This window comes from Cololabis saira, chromosome 10 (genome assembly GCF_033807715.1).
Source record: "Cololabis saira isolate AMF1-May2022 chromosome 10, fColSai1.1, whole genome shotgun sequence".
In the NCBI taxonomy this organism is placed as follows: domain Eukaryota; kingdom Metazoa; phylum Chordata; class Actinopteri; order Beloniformes; family Belonidae; genus Cololabis; species Cololabis saira.
This window is the reverse complement of record NC_084596.1, coordinates 42227097-42255074: the sequence shown is the minus strand read 5'-3', so window position 1 is coordinate 42255074 and position 27978 is coordinate 42227097. Positions and strand designations below refer to the sequence as shown.

At 38.8% G+C, this 27978-nt stretch overlaps 3 protein-coding genes across 3 annotated transcripts; 1 reads left to right on the top strand and 2 right to left on the bottom strand.

Annotated features, from left to right (window-relative positions):
- The first annotated feature begins 65 nt into the window (after positions 1-65).
- On the top strand, positions 66-12481 carry LOC133453093 (mucin-2-like). The gene is made up of 5 exons (XM_061732958.1): positions 66-431; positions 1813-2112; positions 5351-5626; positions 5708-5874; positions 11766-12481. Exons 1-5 carry the CDS (start codon positions 359-361, stop codon positions 11808-11810), a joined length of 861 nt encoding a protein of 286 aa, XP_061588942.1. The 5' UTR covers positions 66-358; the 3' UTR covers positions 11811-12481.
- A 1212-nt stretch (positions 12482-13693) lies between these two features.
- Positions 13694-16631, bottom strand: LOC133453095 (glutathione S-transferase 3, mitochondrial-like). Its single transcript, XM_061732960.1, has 5 exons — positions 16476-16631; positions 16322-16395; positions 14649-14706; positions 14474-14546; positions 13694-14389 (listed from the first exon to the last, which is right to left on the bottom strand). Exons 1-5 carry the CDS (start codon positions 16614-16616, stop codon positions 14247-14249), a joined length of 489 nt encoding a protein of 162 aa, XP_061588944.1. The 5' UTR covers positions 16617-16631; the 3' UTR covers positions 13694-14246.
- A 6196-nt stretch (positions 16632-22827) lies between these two features.
- Positions 22828-26673, bottom strand: LOC133453096 (glutathione S-transferase 3, mitochondrial-like). The gene is made up of 6 exons (XM_061732961.1): positions 26585-26673; positions 25178-25304; positions 25024-25097; positions 24062-24119; positions 23887-23959; positions 22828-23796 (listed from the first exon to the last, which is right to left on the bottom strand). The coding sequence occupies exons 2-6, from the start codon at positions 25292-25294 to the stop codon at positions 23654-23656; spliced, it is 465 nt and encodes a 154-aa protein (XP_061588945.1). The 5' UTR covers positions 25295-25304; positions 26585-26673; the 3' UTR covers positions 22828-23653.
- Positions 26674-27978: the final 1305 nt, after the last annotated feature.

Here is a 27978-nt window from a genome sequence, read left to right as displayed (position 1 = left end):
CACATTAGCGAGGCGTGACTCCCCGGTGGCATCCTGGAACCCCCGGGGCTGGAGAGGGAGAGATGCGGGAGATGCGGGAGATGCGGGAGATGCGGGTCCGGTTTCCGCGCACGGCCCTGGCCCTGGCAGCCCTGGCAGCCCTGGCCGCTCCAGCAGCCGCTCCAGCAGCCGCTCCAGCAGCCGCTCCCTGGCCGCTCCGCAGCCCCACCCTCTTCATTCTGCCCGACTCCCTCAGGGTATTTTTAGCGCAGATGATGCGCCCCGTCAAATCACGTAACGGAAACATCAAAGCAGGAGGACGGAGCTGCGGAGAGGCGGATTTCCACGGCGATCAGAACCACAGTAAAACAGAGAGGAGATGAAATCTGACGTTTGTGTGCGGTTTTGCGTGATGCTGGCGCTCATCGGACCGTCGCTACAGCAGGCCGGAGGTAAGTGGTGCCATGTGGCACCGAGGATGATGCTTTTAACCGTGGATTGACATTTTCTATACTTTTCAATTCCATTTTATTTATAGCGTCTATTACAACAGAAGTTGTCTCTAGGCGCTTTCCAGATATGTTGATTAGTTTTAACTGTATTTGTTTATTTATTACATTTGATCCAGCCCAGTTTGAAAATAACTCTTATTAATCTACCTCCCTGTGATAAGAGTTGTTTTTAGGCCCATCTCTACTAATTTAATGAGTTTATTTTCCTCTGTCACGTTAGATGATGGAGATACGAGTAGATGCTCATGACAAGCTTATTACCCTAATCAATCTTTTTCTCTTATTCTATTTATTTTTTGCTCTGTCTTATGATTGTATGTTGTATTTCTGTATGTTTTATTCTATAAAGCACTTTGGCTCACCTAGAGGTGGCTGTAAAGGGCTATATAAATAAAGTACATTTACATTTACATTTTACATCAATAGCCGTTTTTGCTTCATATAAATAAAAAAGGGTTCCTTTTCATAAAGAATTCCTTGAGAATTGGCTCATTATTTCTTTTATGTTATTATGACAAATTAGACATGCACCCCCCTCCCCTTACATTTACACCTTTCATGAGAAATGTAAATGTAAAAGTGTCTGTCACCATTTTCTCAAGTGAAATTAAGTTCCAACTAGAAGCCCAGGAGGACAAGTAGCAACGTCAGAATAAATGATTATTTCTAGCTTCTCACTACTCAAACATGTCATTTCACTTCAGTGTTAGTCTGGACAGGCAGAACAAGGTAATTCTAACGTTGTACCTGCACGAAGTGTATCAGGAAAGGCCTGTTGGTGCAGGAATGTCCTCCCATTTGCTTCATCTTTACTCCCCATCACCGATTGTCAGATATACTACCGTCAACCGATTTAAAAAGGCCAGATTTCATGGCCACAGCAAGACCTGGATCAGCATATAACATGAACTCTTCTCCTCATTTTATATCTCTTTATTATGACCCCTTTCATACACTATGTGTGCTTGACAGATTCCCAATCTTTCTACTCTTGAAAATGTGTTCAGCAAAATGAAGAAGAGAATCAGATAATGATGCAACTAAAATCCTGTATTCGTCAAGAATGGGCACAGATAAAAAGATAAAAGATAAAAAATTGCAACAATTTGCATCCTCATTTCCCAAAAAATTACAGAAAGATGAAGTAGCAGAAAAGTGAACTGGCCTCTTCCAGTTACTTTTAGCGTGTACCTGCTTCCGAAGTCTGGATTTGTTAATTTTTATCTAAATCCAGTCACATTTATAGTTGCAGATTCAAGTTTATGCAACTTTGCAATGAATCTAAAGGTTTTCACAGCAGGATCAATGTTTTATTTCACAGGTCAGAGCCATGCCCCCGCCCCTGCCCCTGCCGTCACCTCATCCACGCTCCCGGGTCATACCGACACATCGGCCTCTCCTGACGTGACGGATGACCCCAGGAGCGATCTCCCTCAGCCCACGAGGAATCCTGCCGGCGTCACTGAGACAGCCGGGCCCACCACGGCCCCCCAGACGGATGCAGCGGCCCACACGGAGGTTTCCACACACTCAGGACTCCAAACTCAGCCGTTCACCTCCCTCCCTACGACAGCTGCACATCAACCCACAGCTGTCGCCAACGGCACGGCTTTTCCCTCAAGTAATCAACTTAAGATGCTTTTTTATTCTTAATTTAGAAGGCAAGGCGAGGCAAGTTTGTATAGTTTGCAAATTTGTATAGCACAGGGTTCAGCAACCCAACATGTTGAAAGAGCCATATTGGACCAAAAACACAAAAAACAAATATGTCTGGAGCCGCAAAAAATGAAAAGTCTTGTATAAACCTTAGAATGAAGAAAATACATGCTGCATGTTTATATATTAGTTATAACTGGGGGAAGATTTTTTTTTTCATTATGCACTTTGAGAAAAAAGTCGATTAGTTAGATTAATGTTGAAGTACAATCTCGAGAAAAAAGTCGAAATGTTGAGAAAAAAGTCAAAATGTTGAGAAAAAAGTCAAAATGTTGAGAAAAAAGTCAAAATGTTGAGAAAAAGTCGAAATGTCGATAAAAAAGTCGAAATGTTGAGAAAAAAGTCGAAATGTTGAGAAAAAAGTTGAAATGTCCAGAAAAAAGTCGAAATTTCAAGAAAAAAGTCGAAATGTCGAGATTAAAAAGGAAAGGAAAAAGAAGAAAAAAGGAAAAAAAAGAAGAAAAAAAGAGAAGAAGAAAAAGGAAAAAAAGGAAAAAAGAGAAAAAGAAGAAAAAAAGGAAAAAAAGAAGAAAAAAAGGAAAAAAAAAGGTCAAACATTTTTGAAATCCAGGGAGCCACTAGGGCGGTGCTAAAGAGCTGCATGCGGCTCTAGAGCCGCGGGTTGCCGACCCCTGGTATAGCACAATTCAACACAAGGTAATTCAAAGGGCTTTACATCAACAGTAAAAGCGGCAAGACACAATTAAACAGTAAATAACAAATACAATGAAATAAAATGATAAGAAAAGAGGTAAAGTAATAAAAAGCACAAGTTGTTAAAGAGTAAGGGCATTAGAGTACAGCAGGTTCATCTCATTCTGACAATGGCAAGAATTACGTTTCTATACGGTCAAAACATACAAACACCGGGTCAAATACAGTATTACAAAAGTAATCTATAACAATTTGTACGGTGAATTAAACCAATTAGACAATTCTATGCTACAATGCCTGTTTCCAGGTTTTATTTCACACAACTGACGAGAATTACATTTCTAGAAAAGTTGGGTATTTGTCCCCCGGCACTAACAATGAGCCTGTTTGCGAACCCGCCTGGCCTCACACAGTCCTCCCCTGACCTCCACATGACTACGCTGAGGCTTGAATGTGTGTCAAGAGATGGCCCTTTATAGATCAGATAAATATAACCTCTCACGCTGAGGTCACTTGACTCTTTTAGGAGCAGAGAAACAAACAAAAAACCATGTCGGCCTGTCACGGCCCAGTCCTGCCCCTGCAGCAGCGTGCAGGCTGTCACTGGGCAAAAGCTGCTGCACTTTCTGTCTTCTAGCACTTCAACTGTTTTCACACATTATTTATACATGTGTTCACTGTTTTCACCCTCTTTTGAATAATCCGCTGCAGCCACCACGAGACCAGGCAATAAATTATTTTAAGTTCAACATCTCGGTGGCAAAAATGGAACGTGTGCAGCTTTTAGGTTTAAAACTAATCAAGAAGATGGATTTTCACCAGCAGGGTGATGTGGCGTCACTATTAGGGTGGACTATTTCCTTTGTGGTATTTTGAAGTGATACAATTAAGGAAGGGAATCTAGAACCGGTTCTTGTTCTGAACCGGTTCCCAGTATTTCAATTCTTTGGAATCATTTGCAAATTTAGCAAAAACGATTCTCTTTTCGATCCCAGTGGGAACGAACAATGTCATTACACACGTTGCATAAGCCAGCAGTCAATAGTAAACATGGCGCCCAAGCAATACAAACGCTCAATAGTCTGGTTACATTTCAGTAAAAAAGAGACAACAGGGAAACTTGAAATACTTGCTAAGTGAATATTCCGTCAAAGGGAGGAAATACTACCAACATGCAAACACATTTGTGCACACAGCAGCAATAACAATCAATGAATGATGCGTTTTCGATCCACTCCGGAATAGTGTCAGTAATTCTCAGCCCAGCAGCAACACTGGACCCTTACTCTCACTGAATGGCAAAACATCAGCAAAAACAGCTGCAACTAGTGGAGAAGACGGGATAACAGCTGATTATCAGCTTAAATTAGCATGAGTTGGACTTGACAGTGACCCGTACAGTTACCAAGAACCAGTGGTCCATGGACATTAATATTTGGTACAGTTACCCCAAGAACCAGTGGTCCATGGACATTAATATTTGGTACAGTTACCAAGAACCAGTGGTCCATGGACATTAATATTTGGTACAGTTACCAAGAACCAGTGGTCCATGGACATTAATATTTGGTACAGTTACCAAGAACCAGTGGTCCATGGACATTAATATTTGGTACAGTTACCCCAAGAACCAGTGGTCCATGGACATTAATATTTGGTACAGTTACCAAGAACCAGTGGTCCATGGACATTAATATTTGGTACAGTTACCAAGAACCAGTGGTCCATGGACATTAATATTTGGCCACCAATCCAGTTTCCTGATATTTATATGTACTTAATTTCTACGCCGGGGAAATACACGAAGCAAAGCTTGAAGGCTTACAAAAGTCTTAACGCTTGGTCCTACTTCAAGGCAGGATTTGTTGTAGAAATTAAAGTGATGAGGACACCGAACTTTATGATTGGACCGTTTAACGTTAACTACCCAAAAATCCAACATTACCTGATACAAAATGGGAACCACAAATCCACGTTTCGGTGTCTGGAATCCAGTTGTTTCTGTGAATTGCAGCGATCCATTTGTCTCTCTTAAGCTTATTTTTCGTCAGTCTGTAAAACGATAACTCCGATTTCTTGCTAAATCTTTGAGTAAAGTCGATCGCACAACAGCTCTTTCCCATTTTAGATGTTTTCCAGTTGCTCAAACTGAAAGTTTACGCTGACACTCAGTCTTTCTGACACTCAGTCTTTCTGACACTCAGTCTTTCTGACACTCAGTCTTTCTGACACTCAGTCTTTCTGACACTCAGTGGGCGTAACCTGCTGTGAAGTTGCCTCTGTGACGTCATGCGCATTCCATCTATTGCTGGTAACTAATTAATTAACGAACGCTGCCTATCATATTAGTGCCATTTACATCATTGTTGTCCTTTTTTTCCAAATGAGAATCAATAAGGGGATCGATAAAGAACCGAATCCGAAAGTGAAAGGGAATCGAAAATGGAACTGGAATGGTAAAACTCTCATCAATTCCTCCTCCCTTCCAGCTGCTGCAGACAGACCTGGGTCCAGGGTGAGCCCCCCCCCTCAGACCTCCACTACAGAGGGCAGAGTGAGCAGTCAGCCCCTCGCCACCTTTTCATCTCAGACTGCCAACACCACGCAGGATGCCGTCTCCACGGCAACACAGCCGCGGCCTGAACCAACATCTACAGCCACCAGGACGGACAGCAGCCGCCCCCAGACCCCCCCAGCTTCAGTTCAGGCCCCTGCGGTGCCCACACACCGGGACCTTCCATCTGAACTTAACGTTGGAGATGAAGGTAAGCTCACTTCACTGACTTCTATTTTCACAAATTTGCTCCTTCACTTTGTTAATCTTGTATTTATTTCTGCACGTGGAGACCTGAAGGGGTCCCGCCATCACTCCTCCTCCCCTCTGGACCCCCTGCTGGCTGCTCTGCTGTCCGTGTTCATCGTCACCACCGCCATCATCTTCATCATCCTCTTCCTCAAGTTCCGCCAGCGCACAAACCATCCCGAGTTCCACCGGCTGCAGGATCTTCCCATGGTAAGATAATAATAATAATAATAATAATAATAATAATAATAATAATAATAATAATAATAATAATAATAATAATAATAATAATAATAATAATAATAACAATAATAGTAATAATAATTATAATAATAATACTAATAATAGTAATAATAATAATAATAAGAAGAAGAAGAATAACAATAATAATAATAATAATAATAATAATAACAATAATAATAATAATAATAGTAATAATAATAATAATATAATAATAATAATAATAATAATAATAATAATAATAATAATAATAATAATAATAATGATGATGATGATGATGATGATGATGATGATGATGATGATGATGATGATGATAATAATAATAATAATAATCGGTTTTATTTATAGAGCGCTTTTAAAAGACGTTTCACAGACACAAAGATAAAACATCGAGATCAGGAAAATTCTAAATTAAATACCACAGGATAAAAGAAGCTATAAAAGATAGAAGATATAAAAATCTGTTCTGAAGAGGTGAGTTTTGAGATGCGATTTGAGATTTAAGATGATTTAAGATGATGATATTGATATTATATGATACAATATCATATATATTATGATATTGATTTAAGATGCAGAGTTCTGTGAATGTTAAACTGGTTAAAGGGTTCCTCGCCAGAAATGACACAGCATCACTTCATTACGGTCACCTTGGTTTTATGTAAGACTAGCTTAACTTAACTTTTGCCTTTACAACTCTGGAAGAGAAAGAGAACACATTTACAGTATGGAGAAGAAAGAAAGAAGAAAGAACTGTCAAGTTTCATCATGGGAAATGCAGGAAGTGTAGCATTAGACAATTTCAGGGACTAAAAGTCAGAATTACTTTAAATGTAAGCCATTGTTTTGAATATACATATGTATATTTACATCTCTTTCTCTCATATTTGCTATCTTTATAAAAAAAGACCCTGTTTCCTTTTTTTAATCATCAAATTTCATCATCGTGACAGGAAAAGCAGAGCGCCGAAATATTTACTCTCAGCAGAAAGGAAATTCAAATTAGATTTAAATCTAATTTAAACTAAACTACAGTGCCACGCACAGTTTGACCAGTTTGAGAAAACTGGTCACAAAGTTGAAGATGAAACACGCGTGTTACATTTTTTACCATTTTATTATTATTATCTCAAACTCAGTGTCAGCGTAAAATGTACATAAAAACGTATAAACTCATATTTTACTAGTATGGGAATATAGTGAATATCAGCTCATTTTGAATTCGATGGCAGCAACATAATTAAAAAACCTGGGAACATGTTCCCGACAAACAGATTCTGTGTGAAATCAGAAACTAACGCTGCAGAGTTATTTTCAGGAACTGTGGACTGTGGACGAACCCTAAGTTTCACTTTATATGATATTATATGATATTATATGATATTATATGATATTATTTGATATTATTTTATATTATATTATATTATATTATATTACATTATATTATATTATATTATATTATATTATATTATATTATATTATATTATATTATATTGTATTATATTATATTATATTATATTATATTATATGATATTATATTATATTATATTATATTATATTATATTATATTATATTATTTTATATTATATTAAACAATATAGTATATATTAATATAATATATTAATATATATAATATTATATATAATATATATATATATAATAATATATAATATTATATAATAAACAATATAGCCGAGTTGTCAGCAGGGTGAGCAAACTAGTTGTAAAGGAAATGAGTCAAATCCAACTGTGGCTTAAATGCAGCCTTTTGTGTCAGCTGTCTCCAGAAAAACCTTAGACAAATGAGACAGAGAGACTCTCTACAGACACTCCACTGACTCCGTGGATATAACAGTAAATGTACTTAATTTATATACTGTAGCCCTTTACAGCCAGCTCTAAGTGAGCCAAAGTGCTTTACAGGATAAAACGTACAGAAATACAACATACAATCATAAGACAGAACAAAAAAATAGAATAGAATAAAAGAAAAAGAGTAAAAAGTGTCACCACACTACTGAGTATTAAAAGCCATTCTAAATAAATAGGTTTTAAGCCTTGATTTAAAAAGGCCCAGGTCAGAGAGTAGCGTTAGTTGCAGGGGAGTTTGTTCCAGAGATGGGGGGGGGTTACCCCCAGTGCTTGACCTTTGACCTGGGAACTTCCAACAACAGTTGGTTTGATGATCTCAGCCCTGCCAGGCTCACGCACCGTTAAATTCCATTCTAAAATGACAGGAAGCCAATGGAGTGAATAGAGGACCAGAGTAACCGGAGTGCTCACGTCTTTTAGTGTGAGTTAAAAGACGGGCGGCTGCTTTCTGCACTAGCTGAAATCTAATAGAGGACTTGGAGAGTCATACAGTGCATTACAATAGTCTAATCTGGAGCTGATTAGAGCGGGAACAGCTTTCTCCAGGTCGTGGCGATTTAGAAAAGATTTCACTTTGGCTAGGAGGCGTAGCTGATAAAAACTTGTCCAACGTTAACAACTCGTCAAATTTGAACAAACTATCAAAAGCTTGTTAAAGCTTGTTGCTTCCCCCTGCTGATCATGAATCTGAACCTCTGAGCTGGTGTGTGCATGGGTGCAGATCCCGGGGGGGACGGGGGGGACATGTCCCCCCCAATTTCTGAAAAACATGAATTCCCCCCCCCCATTAAAAATACCCTAAATTATTCAAAATTGAACAAATGTATTTTCAGACTTAAAGGTTGAATATGTAGAATATTTATTAAAAATATATTTCTAAAAAAATAATACATCCACGGTGCCTTTTGAGGTGTACAGAATGAAAGCAATGTCCTTTTTTTTTTTTTAGAACTGTTTACCACCATAACTGTGTTAAAACATGATCAGTTAGTTTAAACAACTTGTTTAGGGCTCCATATTTCATCCATATATCAATCGATCGTGCATAAAGTAGTCCCATAGGATAAAAGGAAGATGGTGAGAAGAATTTGAGATGAGTAGACACTACATGCCCAAAACCCTTAAAATGATGATTTAGGAATATAACAGTTAGGTAAGCAGTGACACACACTGTTGGCTGTTTAGGACAAATAAACAAGAAAGGTAAGCACAATAAATGATTCCCTGTGCAGTATTTTTTGGCAAGCCTTTACCAATTTATGGCATGGTATGAGTTGCATATTGGCAAAAAATAAAAAATTAAAATCACGTTGGTGTCCCCCCCAATCCTGACATCGGATCTGCACCCCTGGGTGTTTGCATCTTCCAACATCTTCAGAGCCACATTTCCACTTCACTCACAAAAGTTCTTCTCCTGCAGTTTGAGTAGACGGCCTATCAGATGATGCAGTTAGGAGGTCTGGCTTTTGCTTTTATACTGAAGGCACGGGTTCCCAAACCTTATCTCGGGGCTCCCTACCTACATGTTAACACATGCTCGTCCTTTGCTCTCAACTTATATAGAATGTCATGTATTTATTCAGAATGACATATTAAAAGAGCACATAGGGCTGCTTGGTGGTGCGGTGGGTTAAGTCTCATATACTGAGGCTACAGTCCTCCTGCAGTGGTTGCAGGTTTGAATCCTGGCCTGTGCACCTTTTTTTGTGATCAAATATTTTTATTTACATTTCATCAATTTTTTTTTTTATATTAAACAGTAGCATCCACAATGATGTCAAACAAACATTATACACATATTTTCACTCCCTTCCAAACCCTCCCCTCGGACCTAAGCATTCGATGAAAACAATTAATAATTAATAATAAGGAAACCAGAAAAAAGATAATACAACAATAAAAAACAAACAAACAAAAAAAGGACAAAATAAAACAAAGGCAAAATATAATAATATCAAAAACTGGACTGTAGCTGCAACAAGGTAGTCTATATCCATTTAAAATACATCTTTCAAGTTTGGCTTTAATTTGATCTGCTGCCATATACCAAAATAAAATATTTAGTTGTTTTGCATTATGGATTGGGGCTGTAGATATTTACAGATAGATAATATCAAGAAAAGTTAAATACCAATGGGAGATGTTAAGTGTGTGTGGAGGTTTCCATCTTACTGCAATTATCTTTTTTGCTGCTGTTAGACCAGCAAGCAAAATTTGTTTTTGACATATCCGCATTAATTGTGGATAAATTATTTAAAATAAGTGTTTGAGGGTTTACTGGAATATTCCTTTATGGAGGATAATGCAGTTGCAACCTGTTGCCAGAGGTTTGCAACAGGTTCCCAGACCTGATGCATGAAGGTTCCTGGTTTATTCTGAGAGCATAGTGTACATAAAGAGCTAACCAGGATCTTCATGTGGTAAAGCTTGCGAGGTGTTAAATAAGTTAAATAAATAATAAATTGATAATGAATAAGCTGATGATCTGGATTTGTGGAAGATTATATTATATTAGTCCATACATCATTCCAGTTGAAATGTGGGTCCCAGTCAGGTATATCCCTTCTCCATATTGCATCTAGGGCTAAGGGTTTATATGACATTTTTAAAATATACTGATATAGAGTCGTGACCATGCCCCCTTGTATATACAGGACTGTCTCAGAAAATTAGAATATTGTGATAAAGTTCTTTATTTTCTGTAATACAATTAAAAAAACAAAAATGTCATACATTCTGGATTCATTACAAATCAACTGAAATATTGCAAGCCTTTTATTATTTTAATATTGCTGATTATGGCATACAGTTTAAGATTAATATTCCCAGAATATTCTAATTGTTTGAGATAGGATATTTTAGTTTTCTTAAGCTGTAAACCATGATCAGCAATATTAAAATAATAAAAGGCTTGCAATATTTCAGTTGATTTGTAATGAATCCAGAATGTATGACATTTTTGTTTTTGTAATTGCATTACAGAAAATCCCAATATTCTAATTTTCTGAGACAGTCCTGTATACTGAGGCTACAGTCCTGCAGCGGTCGCAGGTTCCAATCCCGGCCTGCACACCTTTGCTGCATATCATCCCCATTCTCTCTCTCTACCCCCTTCCTGTCTGCTACTTGAATAAAGGGCCACTAGAGCCCAAACAAATCTAAAAAAAAAAAGAAAAAAGAGAATCACCCTGTTCTGCAGCCTGCAGCCTCCCAGTTATGGAGTCTCTGATTAAGGCAATCAGGCCAGCAAGTTTCTGTACAGCACAATTCAACACAAGTTAATTCAAAGTGCTTTACATCAATATTAAAATCAGCAAGACACAATTAAACAGTAAATAACAAATAAAATGATAAGAAAAGAGGTAAAAATAATAAAAAGCACAAGTTGTTAAAAAGTAAGGGCAGTAGAGTATAGCAGGTAAATCTCATTCTAACAATGGCAATAATTACGTTTCTATACGGTCAAAACGTACAAAGACCGGGTCAAATACAGTATTATTATTATTATTATTATTATTAGTAGTAGTATTACTTATATTTCTTATACTTATATTTATATATTTTTTGTACATAAAGGGACATGCCCCATTTATCTGTTCATTTTTTTTCTATTGTATTTCTTATTCTATTTGATATTTTCAACGTCTTGCTGCTCAGTTGTCTTGCAATTGCCCCTCGGGGATAAATAAAGTTTTCTGAATCTGAATCTGAATCTTACAAAAGTAATCTGTGCCGATTCATGCGGTGAATCAAACCAATTTGACAATTCTACGTCAATGCACCACAAACCACCACCACCTCTGTCACTGCAGCTGTTAATCAAAATAACCAGCAAACTATTCTGCCTTTATCACAGAAAGGCGTCTAGTGAATGATCAGTGAGATCATGAAGTACGTCCACATGAGTCTATTTGATATGCAAACTGTATTTGTTTTCTGAGCTTTCAACTGTGCTACATTTGAGCTTGTTTTGCTGGTGCTCCCTGCAGGATGACCTGATGGAGGACACCCCCCTCTCCAGGTACACCTACTGACTGAAGCTGCTGCTCTCCATCACCTCCACCACCTCCACCACCTACTCAGAGAACACACACCAATCAAGCACCAAAACAGCAGTATTGAGGAACCTTTTTTGCCCAGAAAGTGGTTTGCATTCGCCGCTGTGAGTGAGTTCAGGGTCTGAAATAAATGTTTGTAGATTTATTTATTTATTTATGATGTGAATTTTTGTAAATGCGAGGTTTCAGACTCACTTCAGCATTCTTCCACATTCCCTTGATAGTTCTGGAGACCTGTCTTTGTTCTCTCCTGGGGGATTAAAGGCACCTCTGCAGGATGACTGATGACTCATGTATGCACAGCACTTTTATAATGTGGCACAAATGGTCACACTGCCCCCTAGGGGACATGTGGGGGGACGTGGGTGAGATGAGTCCACCATGACCTGCAGTAGGAGACTCACCACAAGCCTGAAAACACGTCCAAAATCATTAATGAACATCAACTTTGATCATGCAGGTGACCAAATAGTAGTGAAGTGCACTTTAGAAACAAACTGCTGCCTTAAAAGTTGCAGGTCTTACAGAAACTCAACACGGAAATTTAAAGGCGCTACGGAGCCATACACTGCAAAAACTCAGAATCTTACCTAGAATATTTGTCTTATTTCTAGGTAAAATGTCTCATTTTTAATCAAACAAATCTCATTACAGTTAAAACAAGTGTCATTACCAGAAAAATAACTTGTTATTTGACTATTTTCACCTGTTTCAAGTAGATTTTCACTTAAAATAAGTAGAAAAGTCTGAAAGATTTTTTTGCTTGTAATGAGAAGATAAATCTTGTTCCACTGCCAGATTTTTTTTTCTACTTATTTCAAGTGAAAATTTACTTGAAAGAGGTGAAAATTGTCAAATAACAAGTTATTTTTCTGGTAATGACTCTTGTTTCAAGTGTAATGAGATTTTTTGACTAAAAATAAGACAAATATTCTTGGTAAGATTCTTCAGAAAAAAAAGACACACCAGTTCCCTGACTGTAGAAGCCACTTATCGTTCAGTTGTTCAAGTTGAATGGGAAATCTTTAGTACTGCAGCCTTAAATATCTACTTATAAATGTAGTGTTATAAAAGTCTTGAATTTTATTATTTCTTTATTTTTTAATGAAATGTTAACTCCTCCAGTATCTGCAGAGGAAAAAACTCCAGCTACACTGAACACACGCTCAAGAGTTAACTACGCAGGTAAAGCTACCAGCTATTTTTAGAGGTGTTGTAAGAGTTGTAATGTTTGCCGACATTGTTGATGAACGGCGAGCAGCAGCTTGTGAGGAGTTTTAGAGCTCGTTGTTAGTCGTATCTGCACTGGGTGGAACTAAAGCTTCTGTGTCCCGGTTCAAAGCTGATGTGACCGTTTAATCCCAACTTTGATGTGTCATGATGATGAATTGCAAGAATGTAATGATATGAAGGATGTCCTGTTTAGTAATAAAACGGAAAACCTTTACCCTGGAGTCCAATTTGTGCCTCGTTGAGTGGGATGTTGCGTAACAGATACAGGGCAGAGTTGTAAAACTCTACGCTGCGTCATGGTTACCTGTGTAAAAGTGCCCTAGTCAAGTAGCATTAGGTTGTGAAAGCGTGCTGAAATCACACTCCTAGACCAGTTATTAGTCCTGCCTGGACAAGCCGCGGGGACTTTGAACAATTACTCATATTTTAAACAAAGAAAACCTTCCCCTTTATACAAACATGCACACCCACACCAACAATCTCATGCTCAATCAATACCAATCACACTTGACACGGGGAAGAGGTTATTTAAGGCCGTGTTCCATGCTAACTGCCATCAGGGTGCTTTGTGAGGAGAAGAAAGAAATAAAAACTGGATTCATAGGTTTCAGTGGACAAGTGCAACATTTGATAATATACATCCTTTATTTGGGAGTTTACAAAATGTATATTTGTCAGTTTAGTAAACGCTGACTGAGGCAATGAACAGACAGCAACATTTGAGTTTATAAATGCCGCTGTTTGTTTTATCTCAGACAAGGGTTTTAGGTTATTGTTTAACCTACATGATTCCACCTTCAGACCGAAACATCAGGTAATAAATCACCTAAAACCCTCGTCTGAGATAAAGAAACAGCAGAGTTAATTATAAGCCAAGACAAAATGAACTACATTCAATCTTTTGATTTTACAATTTCCTCTACAGCAGCAAATAAGATTTGAAAATCATGTTGCCAAATGATCACGGCGTGGTTCCTTTAAAAAAAAAAGAGCAAACTCATAGCTGCTTTGGGAAGGCCGGTGAGTGAAAGTGCCACAACCAGTACTCCAAGTTGAGCCGTTCCTTTATATGGGAAACCAGTCGGACCACCTGACAACATAAACTCACACAAACGTAGTTTACATTATTCTGTAGTTGCCATTGTTTTAAAGGGTACATTCAGTGCTGATGTCTTGGTCCTACAAACTCCTGTGGATGGGACGGAAGGAGCCCATCCTCGGCCCGGTCCAGCCCAGCAGGTGGCGGCCAAAGTTCATGGTGGTCAGCATCATCCCAAAGATGGCCAAGTTGCCAAACAATCCCATCATTCGTTTGTTGGGATCTTACGGAAAATAAAAAGCGGGTGATGAAAGTGTAGCTACGATGAGAGTAGGAGCAGTTAAGTGTGAGTGGAAGCTGGTCTCACCTCCGGTGGAGTATCCGTGTGCGTACACCTCTCTGCCGATGATCCACACCATACCCAGCCCACTGATCAGACGCTGTGTTGGAAACACAAGTGAAGAGAAAACTAAATCAGTTCCGGTATGTGCTGCAATTTACAACTAAACCTGTGTACATCATTTTGGGTGCAGAACACTCACAGGTGAGTGGAAGCCGCCGACGACCAGGCAGAAGAGAAAGCCGGGGTACATCTCCAGGCTGCAGAGACGAGGGACAAGAGCACGTTAACTAAGGTTAACTACTAACAACCGTCCCTTGACAAATGGAATCGTCCCGTATTCATAAACTAAAGTACACGTCCCGTATTGAGCTGAAAAGGGACGCACTTTGTCCCGTATTACTGTGAGAGTCAAAAAATAGTCATAAAATCCCAATGGAAAATGGCATTGAGCTGTTGAGTTATTTTTTCTGTTTTACTACAACTGTAGCCTACAGTCAGGGCCTCTCAGGCACAAATATGTTTACAAGTTTTCTACTGACTTTCTGTTTGCACTTTTGTTATTGCACTATTACAGAATGGATGTTCTGCTTTCTTTCTATTGTTTTATATTCATTCATACAATTTTAAGCTAAGCAGGACAGGTTTCTATTTAAAGGTATTGTGACATGAAAAACACATTTTTCTTGATTTTTTGTGTTTTGTTGGGTGTCTTGACATCAATTACACCCAAAAAACAACAAACTTTTAACATTCAGTGTATTGTGTGCTTTCTGGGATTTCCCGCACAATTATGCAAAAACGGCGCATCTGGTTTGGTGGCGGGCCGTTACGTATAGACCCGCTAAATCACCGCCCCCTCCACCCAGCTCCCTGCCTCCTCTCCTCTCCAGCGCACCATAAAGGCTGATTTATGGTTCCGCGTTACACCGACGCAGAGCCTACGGCGTAGGGTTACGCGGCGACGCGCACCGTACACTGAACCCTGCGGCGTAGGCTCTGCGTCGATTTAACGCGGAACCATAAATCAGGCTTAACACGGAGCTGTTTAGAGCCTCTTCTGTACTCATCACCGGAGGACAACTGCTAAAAAGACCCGCGGCCACTGACTGGACTTAAGATAAGGGGACACTGCTGCTTGCATGCCTTTATTTTTATGATTGTTTGCGGTGGACTGCTTCGCCCTGCTGCTTTTCCGTGCATGCTTCGCCTGTCGCTCCCGGCTTAACTCTCCGACGCCGCTGTTAGAAGGGCTGTAGTCGCCCTGTCTGGGCTGTGTGTGTGGGTGTTTGTGGTTCGGTGTGCGCGCGCGTGTGTGGAGATGCTGGTTAGAGTTAGGAGGAGGAGCGGGGCAATGATTGACAGGAAAGGGGGAAAAGGAAGCGTTTTTTACGGCGCAAAAAAACACTGTCATAAAAAGCCAGGAATGGAGTACTGGAGTGAAGTTTTTCTTGTTACACCCTTTTAGACACATTTGAGGGATGTTGGCCAAGACTTTTAATAGTGTTAAAAGCATGTTAAAAATGATGTCACAATACCTTTAAGAAAGATACTTATTTTATTCAGTCCATTTTCTTATTTTGTATTAAAGTGAATTGCTGGATAATAATTTGTTTTCCATGTGTTCATGGCATTCAAAAATATGCATCTAATTCAATTCAGGTTTGAATCAAATAGTTAAAAAATCGTTTCACTCAAAAAAAAAAAATGGGCTAAAAAAAAAAAAAAGATCACCACGCCAGGAAAGGTGAAGGCAACCGGGTTGGCCGGCCCTGCAGATGAGGGGTCTCTTACCCCTCGCAACCCTAACGTTGACCCTCACCTGCTGCTACTCTGTTCTCATGGAGGGAAACTGAGGGCAGCTTTTACACATACGTGTTCTGGTGAGCGCGCTGGATGCAGTTGAAGATCTGTCCATTCTCTGGGTCGTCACTGTACATCTGAGGGTACTGAAAGGCAGGGAGAGGTTGCTCAGAGCGGCTCTGGTTTTCCTCAAAGCTCAGGTTATAGTTCAGAGACGGCTGCTCACCTCCACCTTGTACTTCTTCCTGGCCTTCACCACTTTCATGGCCAGGTGTCCCACCATGAACATGCTGGCCGCGCCGGTCAGCACCACGTACCCATACTCTTTAGACAGCGTAACCATGGTGACACAACTGGAGGAGCACATGTTGGTCAGTCTATTACATCAAATATAACATAATACGGGGGGAAAAGCAGATATATGAGTAATAAAGCAAAAATCTCCCTGTTTTCTAGAATATGTCCCATAGGACAATATAAACAACACAGAGCAAGGAGGATATGGGCTCAAATTAATGCCATAAGTATTTTGTATCTGTAAATAAACTTTGTACTTGTAGAAATATTTTGTGCGTGTGCAAAAAATATTTGTACTTGCAAAAAATATTTGTACTTGTAGAAATATTTTGTGCGTGTGAAAAAAATATTTGTACTTGTAGAAATATTTTGTGCGTGTGCAAAAAATATTTGCACTTGCAAAAAAAATTTGGACTTGTAGATACAAAGCTACAAACTTTTTTTACAAAAGCTACAAACTTTTTACAAAGCTACAAACATTTTTTTACAAAAGCTACAAACTTTACAAAGCTACAAACTTTTTTTACAACTACGAGTTATGGCAGTGTTTTGACGTGCCAAAACTAACAGCCAATCAGCGATCTTTGGCACGGGTTTCAAAGGGTTTCTGGAGAGCCAATCAGATCATTGCATCGCCTACTGACGTCGCTGCCATATTGGATGTTCAAGACTGCGCTGTAAACTAATACAAGTAAATGGACTTATTTTCATAAAGCACCTTTCTACAAATAAATTTACGTTTTACGTCTCATTTATTCATTCACACACACACGGCAAAAATTAAGAACTTTATTGATCCCACATAGCAGTAATTCATGTTATATCAGCTATAGAGAACAAGGTAGTGCCGAAAAACAATATATATCCCCCCTCACAAAAATAGAGACATATTTTTTATCAACAAAACGAATAAAAAAAAATTCAAATAACAAAATAACATATTTGAACCATTTTTCAGACAATAAAATAACAATAACATAAAATGTAATATAATGTAATGTGTAAAGATGTAAAATATGCTTTGTTAATGAGAGAATATGTTTCTCTATTTTTCTTATTTTTGTGAGGGGGATATATATTGTTTTTCGGCACTACCTTGTTCTCTACAGCTGATATAACATGAATTACTCCTATGTGGGATCAATAAAGTTCTTAATTTTTGCAGTCTGAGAAAATTAAATATATTATATTTGGTGCCTAATTGTTTCCCAAGTATATTAGTGCGTGTGTGAATGAATAAATGAGACGTAAAACGTAAATTTATTTGTAGAAAGGTGCTTTATGAAAATAAGTCCATTTACTTGTATTAGTTTGCAGCGCAGTCTTGAACATCCAATATGGTGGCGACATCAGTAGGCGATGCAATGATCTGATTGGCTCTCCAGAAACCCTTTGAAACCCGTGCCAAAGATCGCTGATTGGCTGTTAGTTTTGGCACGTCAAAACACTGTCATAACTCGTAGTTGTAAAAAAAGTTTGTAGCTTTGTAAAGTTTGTAGCTTTTGTAAAAAAAAGTTTGTAGCTTTGTAAAAAGTTTGTAGCTTTTGTAAAAAAAGTTTGTAGCTTTGTATCTACAAGTACACATTTTTTTTGCAAGTGCAAATATTTTTTGCAGGTACAAATATTTTTTTCACACGCACAAAATATTTCTACAAGTACAAATATTTTTTTCACACGCACAAAATATTTCTACAAGTACAAATATTTTTTGCAAGTACAAATATTTTTTGCACACGCACAAAATATTTCTACAAGTACAAAGTTTATTTACAGATACAAAATACTTATGGCATTAATTTGAGCCCATAGGAGGGAGGTCAAAGTCAGGAGGATTACAGAAGCTGTTTTTTAACCACATGACAAGTTCAAGTTCAAGTTGACTTTATTAGTACCTGTAGGCAGAGGTTTCTTCAGTATTCACATTCATTACTCAGGTAAAAGTATAGATACTAGAGTTTAAAAATACTCCTGTAGAAGTTGAAGTATCAACTCGAGTTTTTTACTCAAGTAAAAGTATAAAAGTACTGGTTTCAAAACTACTTAAAGTATAAAAGTAAAAGTAATGTAAGGGAGAAAAAAGCCATTAAGGACAAAAGCCATTGAAAATGAATGCATCTTAGAATAATGCAAATATATTAAAGAACCATATATGTGTACTATTGAGCATTAACATGTGTTTCAGAGAGCAGCAGATATGATGACTAGTTGCCTATAAGTATTGTAATGGTGCAAAAAGTCAAACTTCAGAGGCATGTTATCATTTATCCTAACCTTTATTGGAATGTACATCCAAGTTTAGTTGCAGGGATCTGAGGGAACGGATGTAAGAACAAAACTGGACAAGAACATCTGAAACAACCACAACCAAAATTTACTCTATCCGGATGGAGCAATTTAACTGGATAGTTTTTTTTTAAAGGCCGAAATGAAATAGAGTAACGAGGCTGTTTTTAAAATGTAAGGAGTAAAAAGTACAGATAATTGCGTGAAAATGTAAGGAGTAAAAGTAAAAAGTAATCTGAAAAATAATTATTCCAGTGAAGTATAGATAACCAAAATTTCTACTTAAGTAAGGTAACAAAGTATTTGTACTTAGTTACTGTACACCTCTGCCTGTAGGTAGATTTCTTTTGCAGTAGATGGAAAAAGGCATCTCACACACAATCTTTACAGTCATTCATTTGACACAGGACAAATACAGAGAACAGGTTTACGACAGCACAAGACAGACATGGCAGGTAATCACAATGCTCACTGGACAGGATAAAAGTAGATGTATTGCCCAAGGCAAAGAACAATAAATAGAGGTAAAAGTAAGGCCAGGGTTTTCTAATAAATATAAATAAATAAGGTAAAAGCAGGATAGACCTCAGAAATAAATAAAAGATTTGTTTAAAAGAAAGACGGCATTAGGGACAAAGCTTTTACACCGATGAACAGCAGTTACCTGACAGTGCGAGGGAGTTGTTGGTATCTGTAAGTTTCCGGAGACGCAGCTGAACTTGCAGGAGCGTCCTTTATTTCCGAGTAGCAGCCTGCGTCATGACGTCACACGCACGGCGAGGGGGCGGGGCTTGTCGCTACCTGATTTGAGTCCCTCATATTTTTTCTCAAAAAATATGAACATATCTATGCATCTCTCTATATATGATCATATCTGAACACACACACTATATGCTATATACTACTCACAATAAGTTAGGGATATACCTATACATTTTTTCCAAGACAATCTAAGATTAAATAAAAAATAAATAAATAAATAAAATAGTCACACAATAAAATAATCACAGGCATTGACATTTTAAAACATAAATGGTTTCACATAAATAATTTATAGACTGATTTTCTTTTGATAGTACCTTTATAGATGTTATATAATTTTTTATTTCCTTTTTAAAACATATTATGGAGGGTTTGCTGTTTTTCCATTTATTTTTATGTATATCGTTTGTCCAAGTGGTGTTGCCGTATTTTGCTTTCCAAGATGGCCGACGATGTTGGACGTGACTGCGCATGTGTGACTCAAATAGGGTAGGGACTCAAATAAGGTAGTGACAGGGCTAACCTACGCTCCAGGAACGTCTTCAGTTTATGTCGTCGATAATATAATAGTGTTAGGCTGATTTATGGTTCCGCGTTACACCAACGCCAAAGGTATCTTTGCTCCCTTTGCTATCTGCCTTGAGGAAGGCCTACATGGCCAAAACATGTTGGCATTTTAACTTTTTCTAGGCATTTTAACTTTTTCTAAGCCATGATTTAATAAAGGCCTTTTATATTTTTCTAACTTCTTGAGTGCCTCGGTTTTTTCTTGTTTTTGAATCTTTTGGATCCCCATGCCGAAGAGCACCTGAAGTATACTCTTTTTTAAACCAAGCAGCACTCCATGCGTTTTGTAGTTGCCAAAATAATATCACGTTTGTGTTTTCTAGCACCTGGTGCAGCTACCAGTCAGCAGTCATGTGCCACTACACTAATACACTACTCTCATATCCTGTCATGAGCATGCTGTTCTGATGGGTATTGTAGCCTGCAACAATATACCGTAGTTTCCTTTGTTTTTATCTTCTCGTTTACTCCCTCACATTATATGTATCAAAATCAATGTGGATAAATTCAACCAACCATGGAAAAACCCATAGGTGACATTTACTAAGTTACAAACTCCTCCAATAAGGACGGATCCCAGGATCAGTGCATGTCCTCTTTAACTCACAGCTGTTAGAGGCTTCCGTCACTAGATGTCCTCAGAGGTTCACTGGACCGGCCTGAAACCACACAGCTGGAGGATATTTCTGGCATTTTTTATGGTCGTATACTCACCCAGGCAAGTTTGGTGTCATTTGGGCCCAATCTCAATACTCCCCCTACTTTTCTTCACTCACCCTTCTTTTCTCCACTCGCACTTCTTTTCTTCCCTAACCCCTAAAAAAGAAGGGGGAGATTTTAGGGCACTTGAAATCTAGGGCACTTGGCCCAGGTGCCTGTCCCATTTCTCCCCCTAACCCTCGTTTTCATCCCTACCCTGATCAGGAAGCCCAGAGCCAAAAGCTGTTTTAATTTCAGCTGTAGCGCTGTTAATATGGCACTTTATTAAGTTTTAATATTTTTTCAGGTATAAAGGTAACCTTAAGATCCCCAACCTGGGCTCAGTTTATCCAAATAACGCCTGTTAAGAAATTTGACCCGATGTTTTCGGAGATGATAAGAACCGCCGCCCCCGGGGAGCAGCCTCAGCTCACAGCCCGAGAACAGACGTATCCGCCGGGTCAAGCTGCTCCGTCGTCCCTGGAGAGAAACCTGCAGCTCTGTTGAGAATTACGCTGGCTGAAATAAATCATTTAGGAAGATGTTGGTTTAATAGATGAAATCTAACAGTTGTAGCTACGCCTGTTAAGAAATTTGCTCCGAAATTTAGAGATTTCTGTCTGCCGGCTCCGGAGTTTGGGTCCGCGTTAAATCGACGCAGAGCCTACGGCGTAGGTTACGGCGTACGGCGCGCGTCGCCGCGTACGGCGCGCGTCGCCGCGTACGGCGCGCGTCGCCGCGTAGGGCGCGCGTCGCCGCGTACGGCGCGCGTCGCCGCGTACATCGACGCAGACCTTACGGCGTAGGTTACGTAACCTACGCCGTAGGATCTGCGTTGGTGTAACGCGGAACCATAAATCCCTATATTCTGGCGTGATCTTCCGCAACTTTATCTGAAAGTGTGTAAATTACCCAGATAACAGCTGGATTACTTTGTGGTTTCTGAAAATTATTATATCAGAAACATCCAAAACAAATCTGACGGGTCACAGGATTATTTCTCTCTATTTCTCTGAGACGAGTCTGCCTGTTTGCCTTCGGTCGGCGAGTCAAATCGACGCAGAGCCTACGGCAAAAGCATTCTGGGAAATTTTCATACCCCCTCGCTTGCCAAGTCAGCATCTGAAATCCCTCGATTTGAAGGGGCTATTCTCAGCCCCTAGCCCTCATTATGCCCCTTCCCCCTAGGTGAAAAGAGGAATTGGGACACCACTACCTTCACGGGAACGCGCAAAAGTTAGGGTTAGTGAAGAAAACGAGGGCGAGGGGGAGTATTGGGACGCAGCCTTGGAGTCCTTCGGAACATATTAGGGGGTTTTTTGCGAGCCGCTTCTCCATATAACGGTAGTGAACGGGGCACCGCGGGACACAGACGATGCAGCGTCTAAATAACACATGATTGCCGCGAAACTCTTCATTTCTTTTATGAATCACTAGATCTGCTTCCAGGACCTGTTGTCTACATCCGGGGCTGTGTGTGTAACAAATAAATCAGTTTGTAAACAAGACCTCTGAACTCATGACGTCATCTCTGTGCGCGCACTCTGTCCTCCGTTCAGTGAGCTCTTCAGCCGTATACTCTGGCTCAAAACGGTAAGGACGTCCATCATATTCAAAGTCGTCGTCCACAACCTCAGAATTTGACAAATATTCAGACATGTTTCAAATAACTAACAGTAAACTACCAGTAGCGAACTCCAGTAAATGAAGAGTTTCGCGGCAATCATGTGTTATTTAGACGCTGCAACGTCTATGTCCCGCTGTGCCCCGTTCACTACCGTTATATGGAGAAGCGGCTCGCAAAAACCCCCTAATATCTTCCGAAGGACTCCAAATGACACCAAACTTGCCTGGGTGAGTATACGACCATAAAAAATGCCAGAAATAAGGTCCAGGTTGTAAAAAACCGAACTTTCCCTTTAAGGCCGTGTTCCATGCTTTGTGAGGAAAAGAAAGAAAGAAAAACTGGATTCATTTGATAATATACTTCCTTTATTTGGGAGTTTACAAAATGTATATTTGTCAGTTTAGTAAACGCCGAGGCAATGAACAGAAAGCAACATTTGAGTTTATAAACTCCGCTGTTTGTTTTATCTCAGACAAGGGTTTTAGGTTACCGTTTAACCGACATGATTCCACCTTCAGACCGAAACACACCAGGTAATCAATTACCTAAAACCCTCGTCTGAGATAAAGAAACAGCAGAGTTAATTATAAGCTGTAGCAGGGCGAGTGCTACCGGGGCCGACCGAAGGATGGAGAGACACAGAGTTTCGTGCAGACCCTTTTTATTCACCCAAATCACACGTGCAGAAGCACAGCATTAGACAGCTCCTCCGACAACCCCCTTCTGCTGTCCAGCTCTGCCTTATAAGGCAGGCAGGGTGGAGGCGCGGCAGCCACTCAGGTTGATGGGACACAGGTGCGCGTGTCCCATCAACCTCTCCACCCTGCCACATAAGCCAAGACCAAATGAACTACATTCAATCTTTTGATTTTACAATTTTCTCTACAGCAGCAAATAAGATTTGAAAATCATGTTGCCAAATGATCACGGCGTGGTTCCTATTCTTTAAAAAAAAAAGGTCAAACTCATAGCTGCTTTGGGAAGGCCGGTGAGTGAAAGTGCCACAACCAGTACTCCAAGTTCAGCCGTTCCTTTATATGGGAAACCAGTCGGACCACCTGACAACATAAACTCCTTCCGCTGGCCAGACATTAAGGTACAAACGTAGTTTACATTATTCTGTAGTTGCCATTGTTTTAAAGAGTAAATTCAGTGCTGATGTCTTGGTCCTACAAACTCCTCTGGATGGGACGGAAGGAGCCCATCCTCGGCCCGGTCCAGCCCAGCAGGTGGCGGCCAAAGTTCATGGTGGTCAGCATCATCCCAAAGATGGCCAAGTTGCCAAACAATCCCCTCATTCGTTTTTTGGGATCTTACGGAAAATAAAAATAAAAAGCAGGTGATGACAGTGTAGATAGGATGAGAGTAGGAGCAGTTAAATGTGAGTGGAACCTGATCTCACCTCCGGTGGAGTATCCGTGTGCGTACACCTCTCTGCCGATGATCCACACCATACCCAGCCCACTGATCAGACGCTGTGTTGGAAACACAAGTGAAGAGAAAACTAAATCAGTTCTGGCATGTGCTGCAATTTACAACTAAACCTGTGTACATCATTTTGGGTGCAGAACACTCACAGGTGAGTGGAAGCCGCCGACGACCAGGCAGAAGAGGAAGCCGGGATACATCTCCAGGCTGCAGAGACGAGGGACAAGAGCACGTTAACTAGGGTCGACAACCGTCCCTTGAAAAACGGAATCGTCCCGTATTTATAAACTAAAGTACTTGTCCCGTATTGAACTGAAAAAGGACGCACTTTGTCCCGTATTACTGTGAGAGTCAGAAAATAGTCATAAAATGCCAATGGAAAATGGCATTGAGCTGTTGAGTTCATAAGTTATTTTTTCTGTTTTACTACAACTGTAGCTACAGTCAGGGCCTTTGAGGCACAAATATGTTTACAAGTTTTCTACAGACTTGAATGAATTTCCCCTCGAGGGACAATAAAAATGACTCTGACTCTGACTTTCTGTTTTCACTTCTGTTATTGCACTAAAAATGTGCACTATTACAGAATGGATGTTCTGCTTTTTAAGCTAAGCAGGACAGGTTTCTATTTAAGAAAGATACTTATTTTATTCAGTCCATTTTCTTATTTTGTATAACAGTGAATTGCTGGATAATAATTTGTTTTCCATGTGTTCATGGCATTCAAAAATATGCATCTAATTCAATTCAGGTTTGAATCAAATAGTTAAAAAAAATCATTTCACTCACAAAAAAAGGGGCTAAAAAGATTCACCACACCTGGAAAGGTGAAAACAATCGGGTTGATGAGGTCCCTTATTTATTTTTGAGGGAGCTGGCAACCCTAATCAGAACTGAAAGTTACAATCGCTTATTGTATGCTCTTATTATAACAAATGCCACTCACAAAAAAATGGGCTTAAAAAAATAAAAAAATTAAAAAAATCACCATGCCATGAAAGGTGAAGGTAACCGGGTTGGCCGGCCCTGCTGATGAGGGGTCAACCCTAACGTCAACCCTCACCTGCTGCTACTCTGTTCTCATGGAGGGAAACTGAGCTTTTACACATACGTGTTCTGGTGAGCGCGCTGGATGCAGTTGAAGATCTGTCCATTCTCTGGGTCGTCACTGTACATCTGAGGGTACTGAAAGGCAGGGAGAGGTTGTTCGGAGCGGCTCTGGTTTTCCTGAAAGCTCAGGTTATAGTTCAGAGACGGCTGCTCACCTCCACCTTGTACTTCTTCCTGGCCTTCACCACTTTCATGGCCAGGTGTCCCACCATGAACATGCTGGCCGCGCCGGTCAGCACCACGTACCCATACTCTTTAGACAGCGTAACCATGGTGACACAACTGGAGGAGCACACGTTGGTCAGTCTATTACATTAAATATAACATCATACGGGGGGAAAAGCAGATATATGAGTAATAAAGCAAAAATCTCCCTGTTTTCTAGAATATGTCCCATAGGACAATATAAACAACACAGAGCAAGGAGGGAGGTCAAAGTCAGGAGGATTACAGGAGCTGTTTTTTAACCACATGACAAGTTCAAGTTCAAGTTGACTGTATTAGTACCTGTAGGCAGAGGTGTCTCCAGTATTTACACTCATTACTCAGGTTGAAGTATAGATACTAGAGTTTAAAAATACTCCTGTAGAAGTTGAAGTATCAACTCAAGTTTTTTACTCAAGTAAAAGTATAAAAGTACTGGTTTCAAAACTACTTAAAGTATAAAAGTAAAAGTAATGTAAGGGGGAAAAAAGCCATTAAGGACAAAAGCCATTGAAAATGAATGTATCTTAGTATAATGCAAATATATTAAAGAATCATATATGTGTACTATTGAGCATTAACATGTGTTTCAGAGAGCAGGAGATATGATGACTAGTTGCCTATAAGTATTGTAATGGTGCAAAAAGTCAAACTTCAGAGGCATGTTATCATTTATCCTAACCTTTATTGGAATGTACATCCAAGTTTAGTTGCAGGAATCTGAGGGAACGGATGTAAGAACAAAACTGGACAAGAACATCTGAAACAACCACAACCAAATTCACTCTATCCGGATGGAGCAATTTAACTGGATAGTTTTTGTTAAAGGCCGAAATGTAATAGAGTAACGAGGCTGTTTTTAAAGTGTAAGGAGTAAAAAGTACAGATAATTGCGTGAAAATGTAAGGAGTAAAAGTAAAAAGTCGTCTGAAAAATAATTACTCCAGTGAAGTATAGATAACCAAAATTTCTACTTAAGTAAGGTAACAAAGTATTTGTACTTCGTTACTTGACACCTCTGCCTGTAGGTAGATTTGTTTTGCAGTAGATGGAAAAAGGCATCTCACACACAATCTTTACAGTCATTCATTTGACACAGGACAAATACTGAGAACAGGTTTACGACAGCACAAGACAGACATGGCAGGTATCACAATGCTCACTGGACAGGATAAAAGTAGATGTATTGCACACAAGGCAAAGAACAATAAATAGAGGTAAAACCAAGGTCAGGGTTTTCTTATAAATATAAATAAATAAGGTAAACGCAGGATAGACCTGAGCAATAAATAAAAAGATTTGTTTAAAACAGAGACGGCATTAGGGACAAAGCATTTACACCGATGAAAAGCAGTTACCTGACAGTGCGAGGGAGTTGTTGGGATCAGTAAGTTTCCGGAGACGCAGCTGAACTTGCAGGAGCGTCCTTTATTTCCGAGTAGCAGCCTGCGTCATGACGTCACACGCACGGCGAGGGGGCGGGGCTAACCTACGCTCCAGGAACGTCTTCAGTTTATGTCGTCGATAATATAAGGCTGATTTATGGTTCCGCGTTACACCAACGTTACGTACCTTACGCCGTAAGGTACGCGGCGACGTGCACTGTACGGCGTAGGCTCTGCGTCGATTTAACGCAGAACCATAATTCAAGCTATACAGCTCATTTAGAGCATTTACTGAGCGCCGATAAGCATTAAATATTCCTCTTCAAACATTGTATCCCAACCCTATAATACTAAAGAGACTATATTCATTTTTATTTTACATTTATATGTTGGCACCTCCTCCTCCTCCGTACGTCAGTCTTCCTGTTTAGTTTATCGATCCAGTTCAAACATCCGTGAGGATGTTTATATTTTTCTCTAAGTTACAATGGAAATTAACAAAGCCGACACACGTATTCTATTTGAAAAACGTTTTTTCATTGTAATGTTAAAATACAGATACAGACACGGGTTTGGTCTCTGGATGTGATCATCACTGACATTTTCCAGCAGACTTGATCCATATTTATATTAATAGAGGAACGCACAGAAGCTTATATTAATAGATTTATATTCATTTATAATACATATATATACATTTATATTAATAGAGGAACGCACAGAGGCTTATATGAATATATATATATATATATATATATATATATATATATATATATATATATATATATATATATATATATATATATATATATATATATATATATATATATATATATGTATATATATATATATGTATATATATATATATATATATATGTATGTATATATATATATATATATATATATATATATATATATATATATATATATATATATATATATATATATATATATATATATATTAATAGAGGAACGCACAGAGGCTTATATTAATAGATAATACATATATTCAATACATATATATATATATATATATATATATATATATATATATATATATATATACATATACATTTATATTAATATTATATTAATAGAGGAACGCATAGAGGCTTATATTATTAGATTTATATTAATTTATAATACATACATACATACATACATATATATATAGATATATATATAGATAGATAGATAGATAGATAGATAGATAGATAGATAGATAGATAGATAGATAGATAGATAGATAGATAGATAGATAGATAGATAGATAGATAGATAGATAGATAGATAGATAGATAGATAGATAGATAGATAGATAGATAGATAGATAGATAGATAGATAGATAGATTTTCTAACACACGTT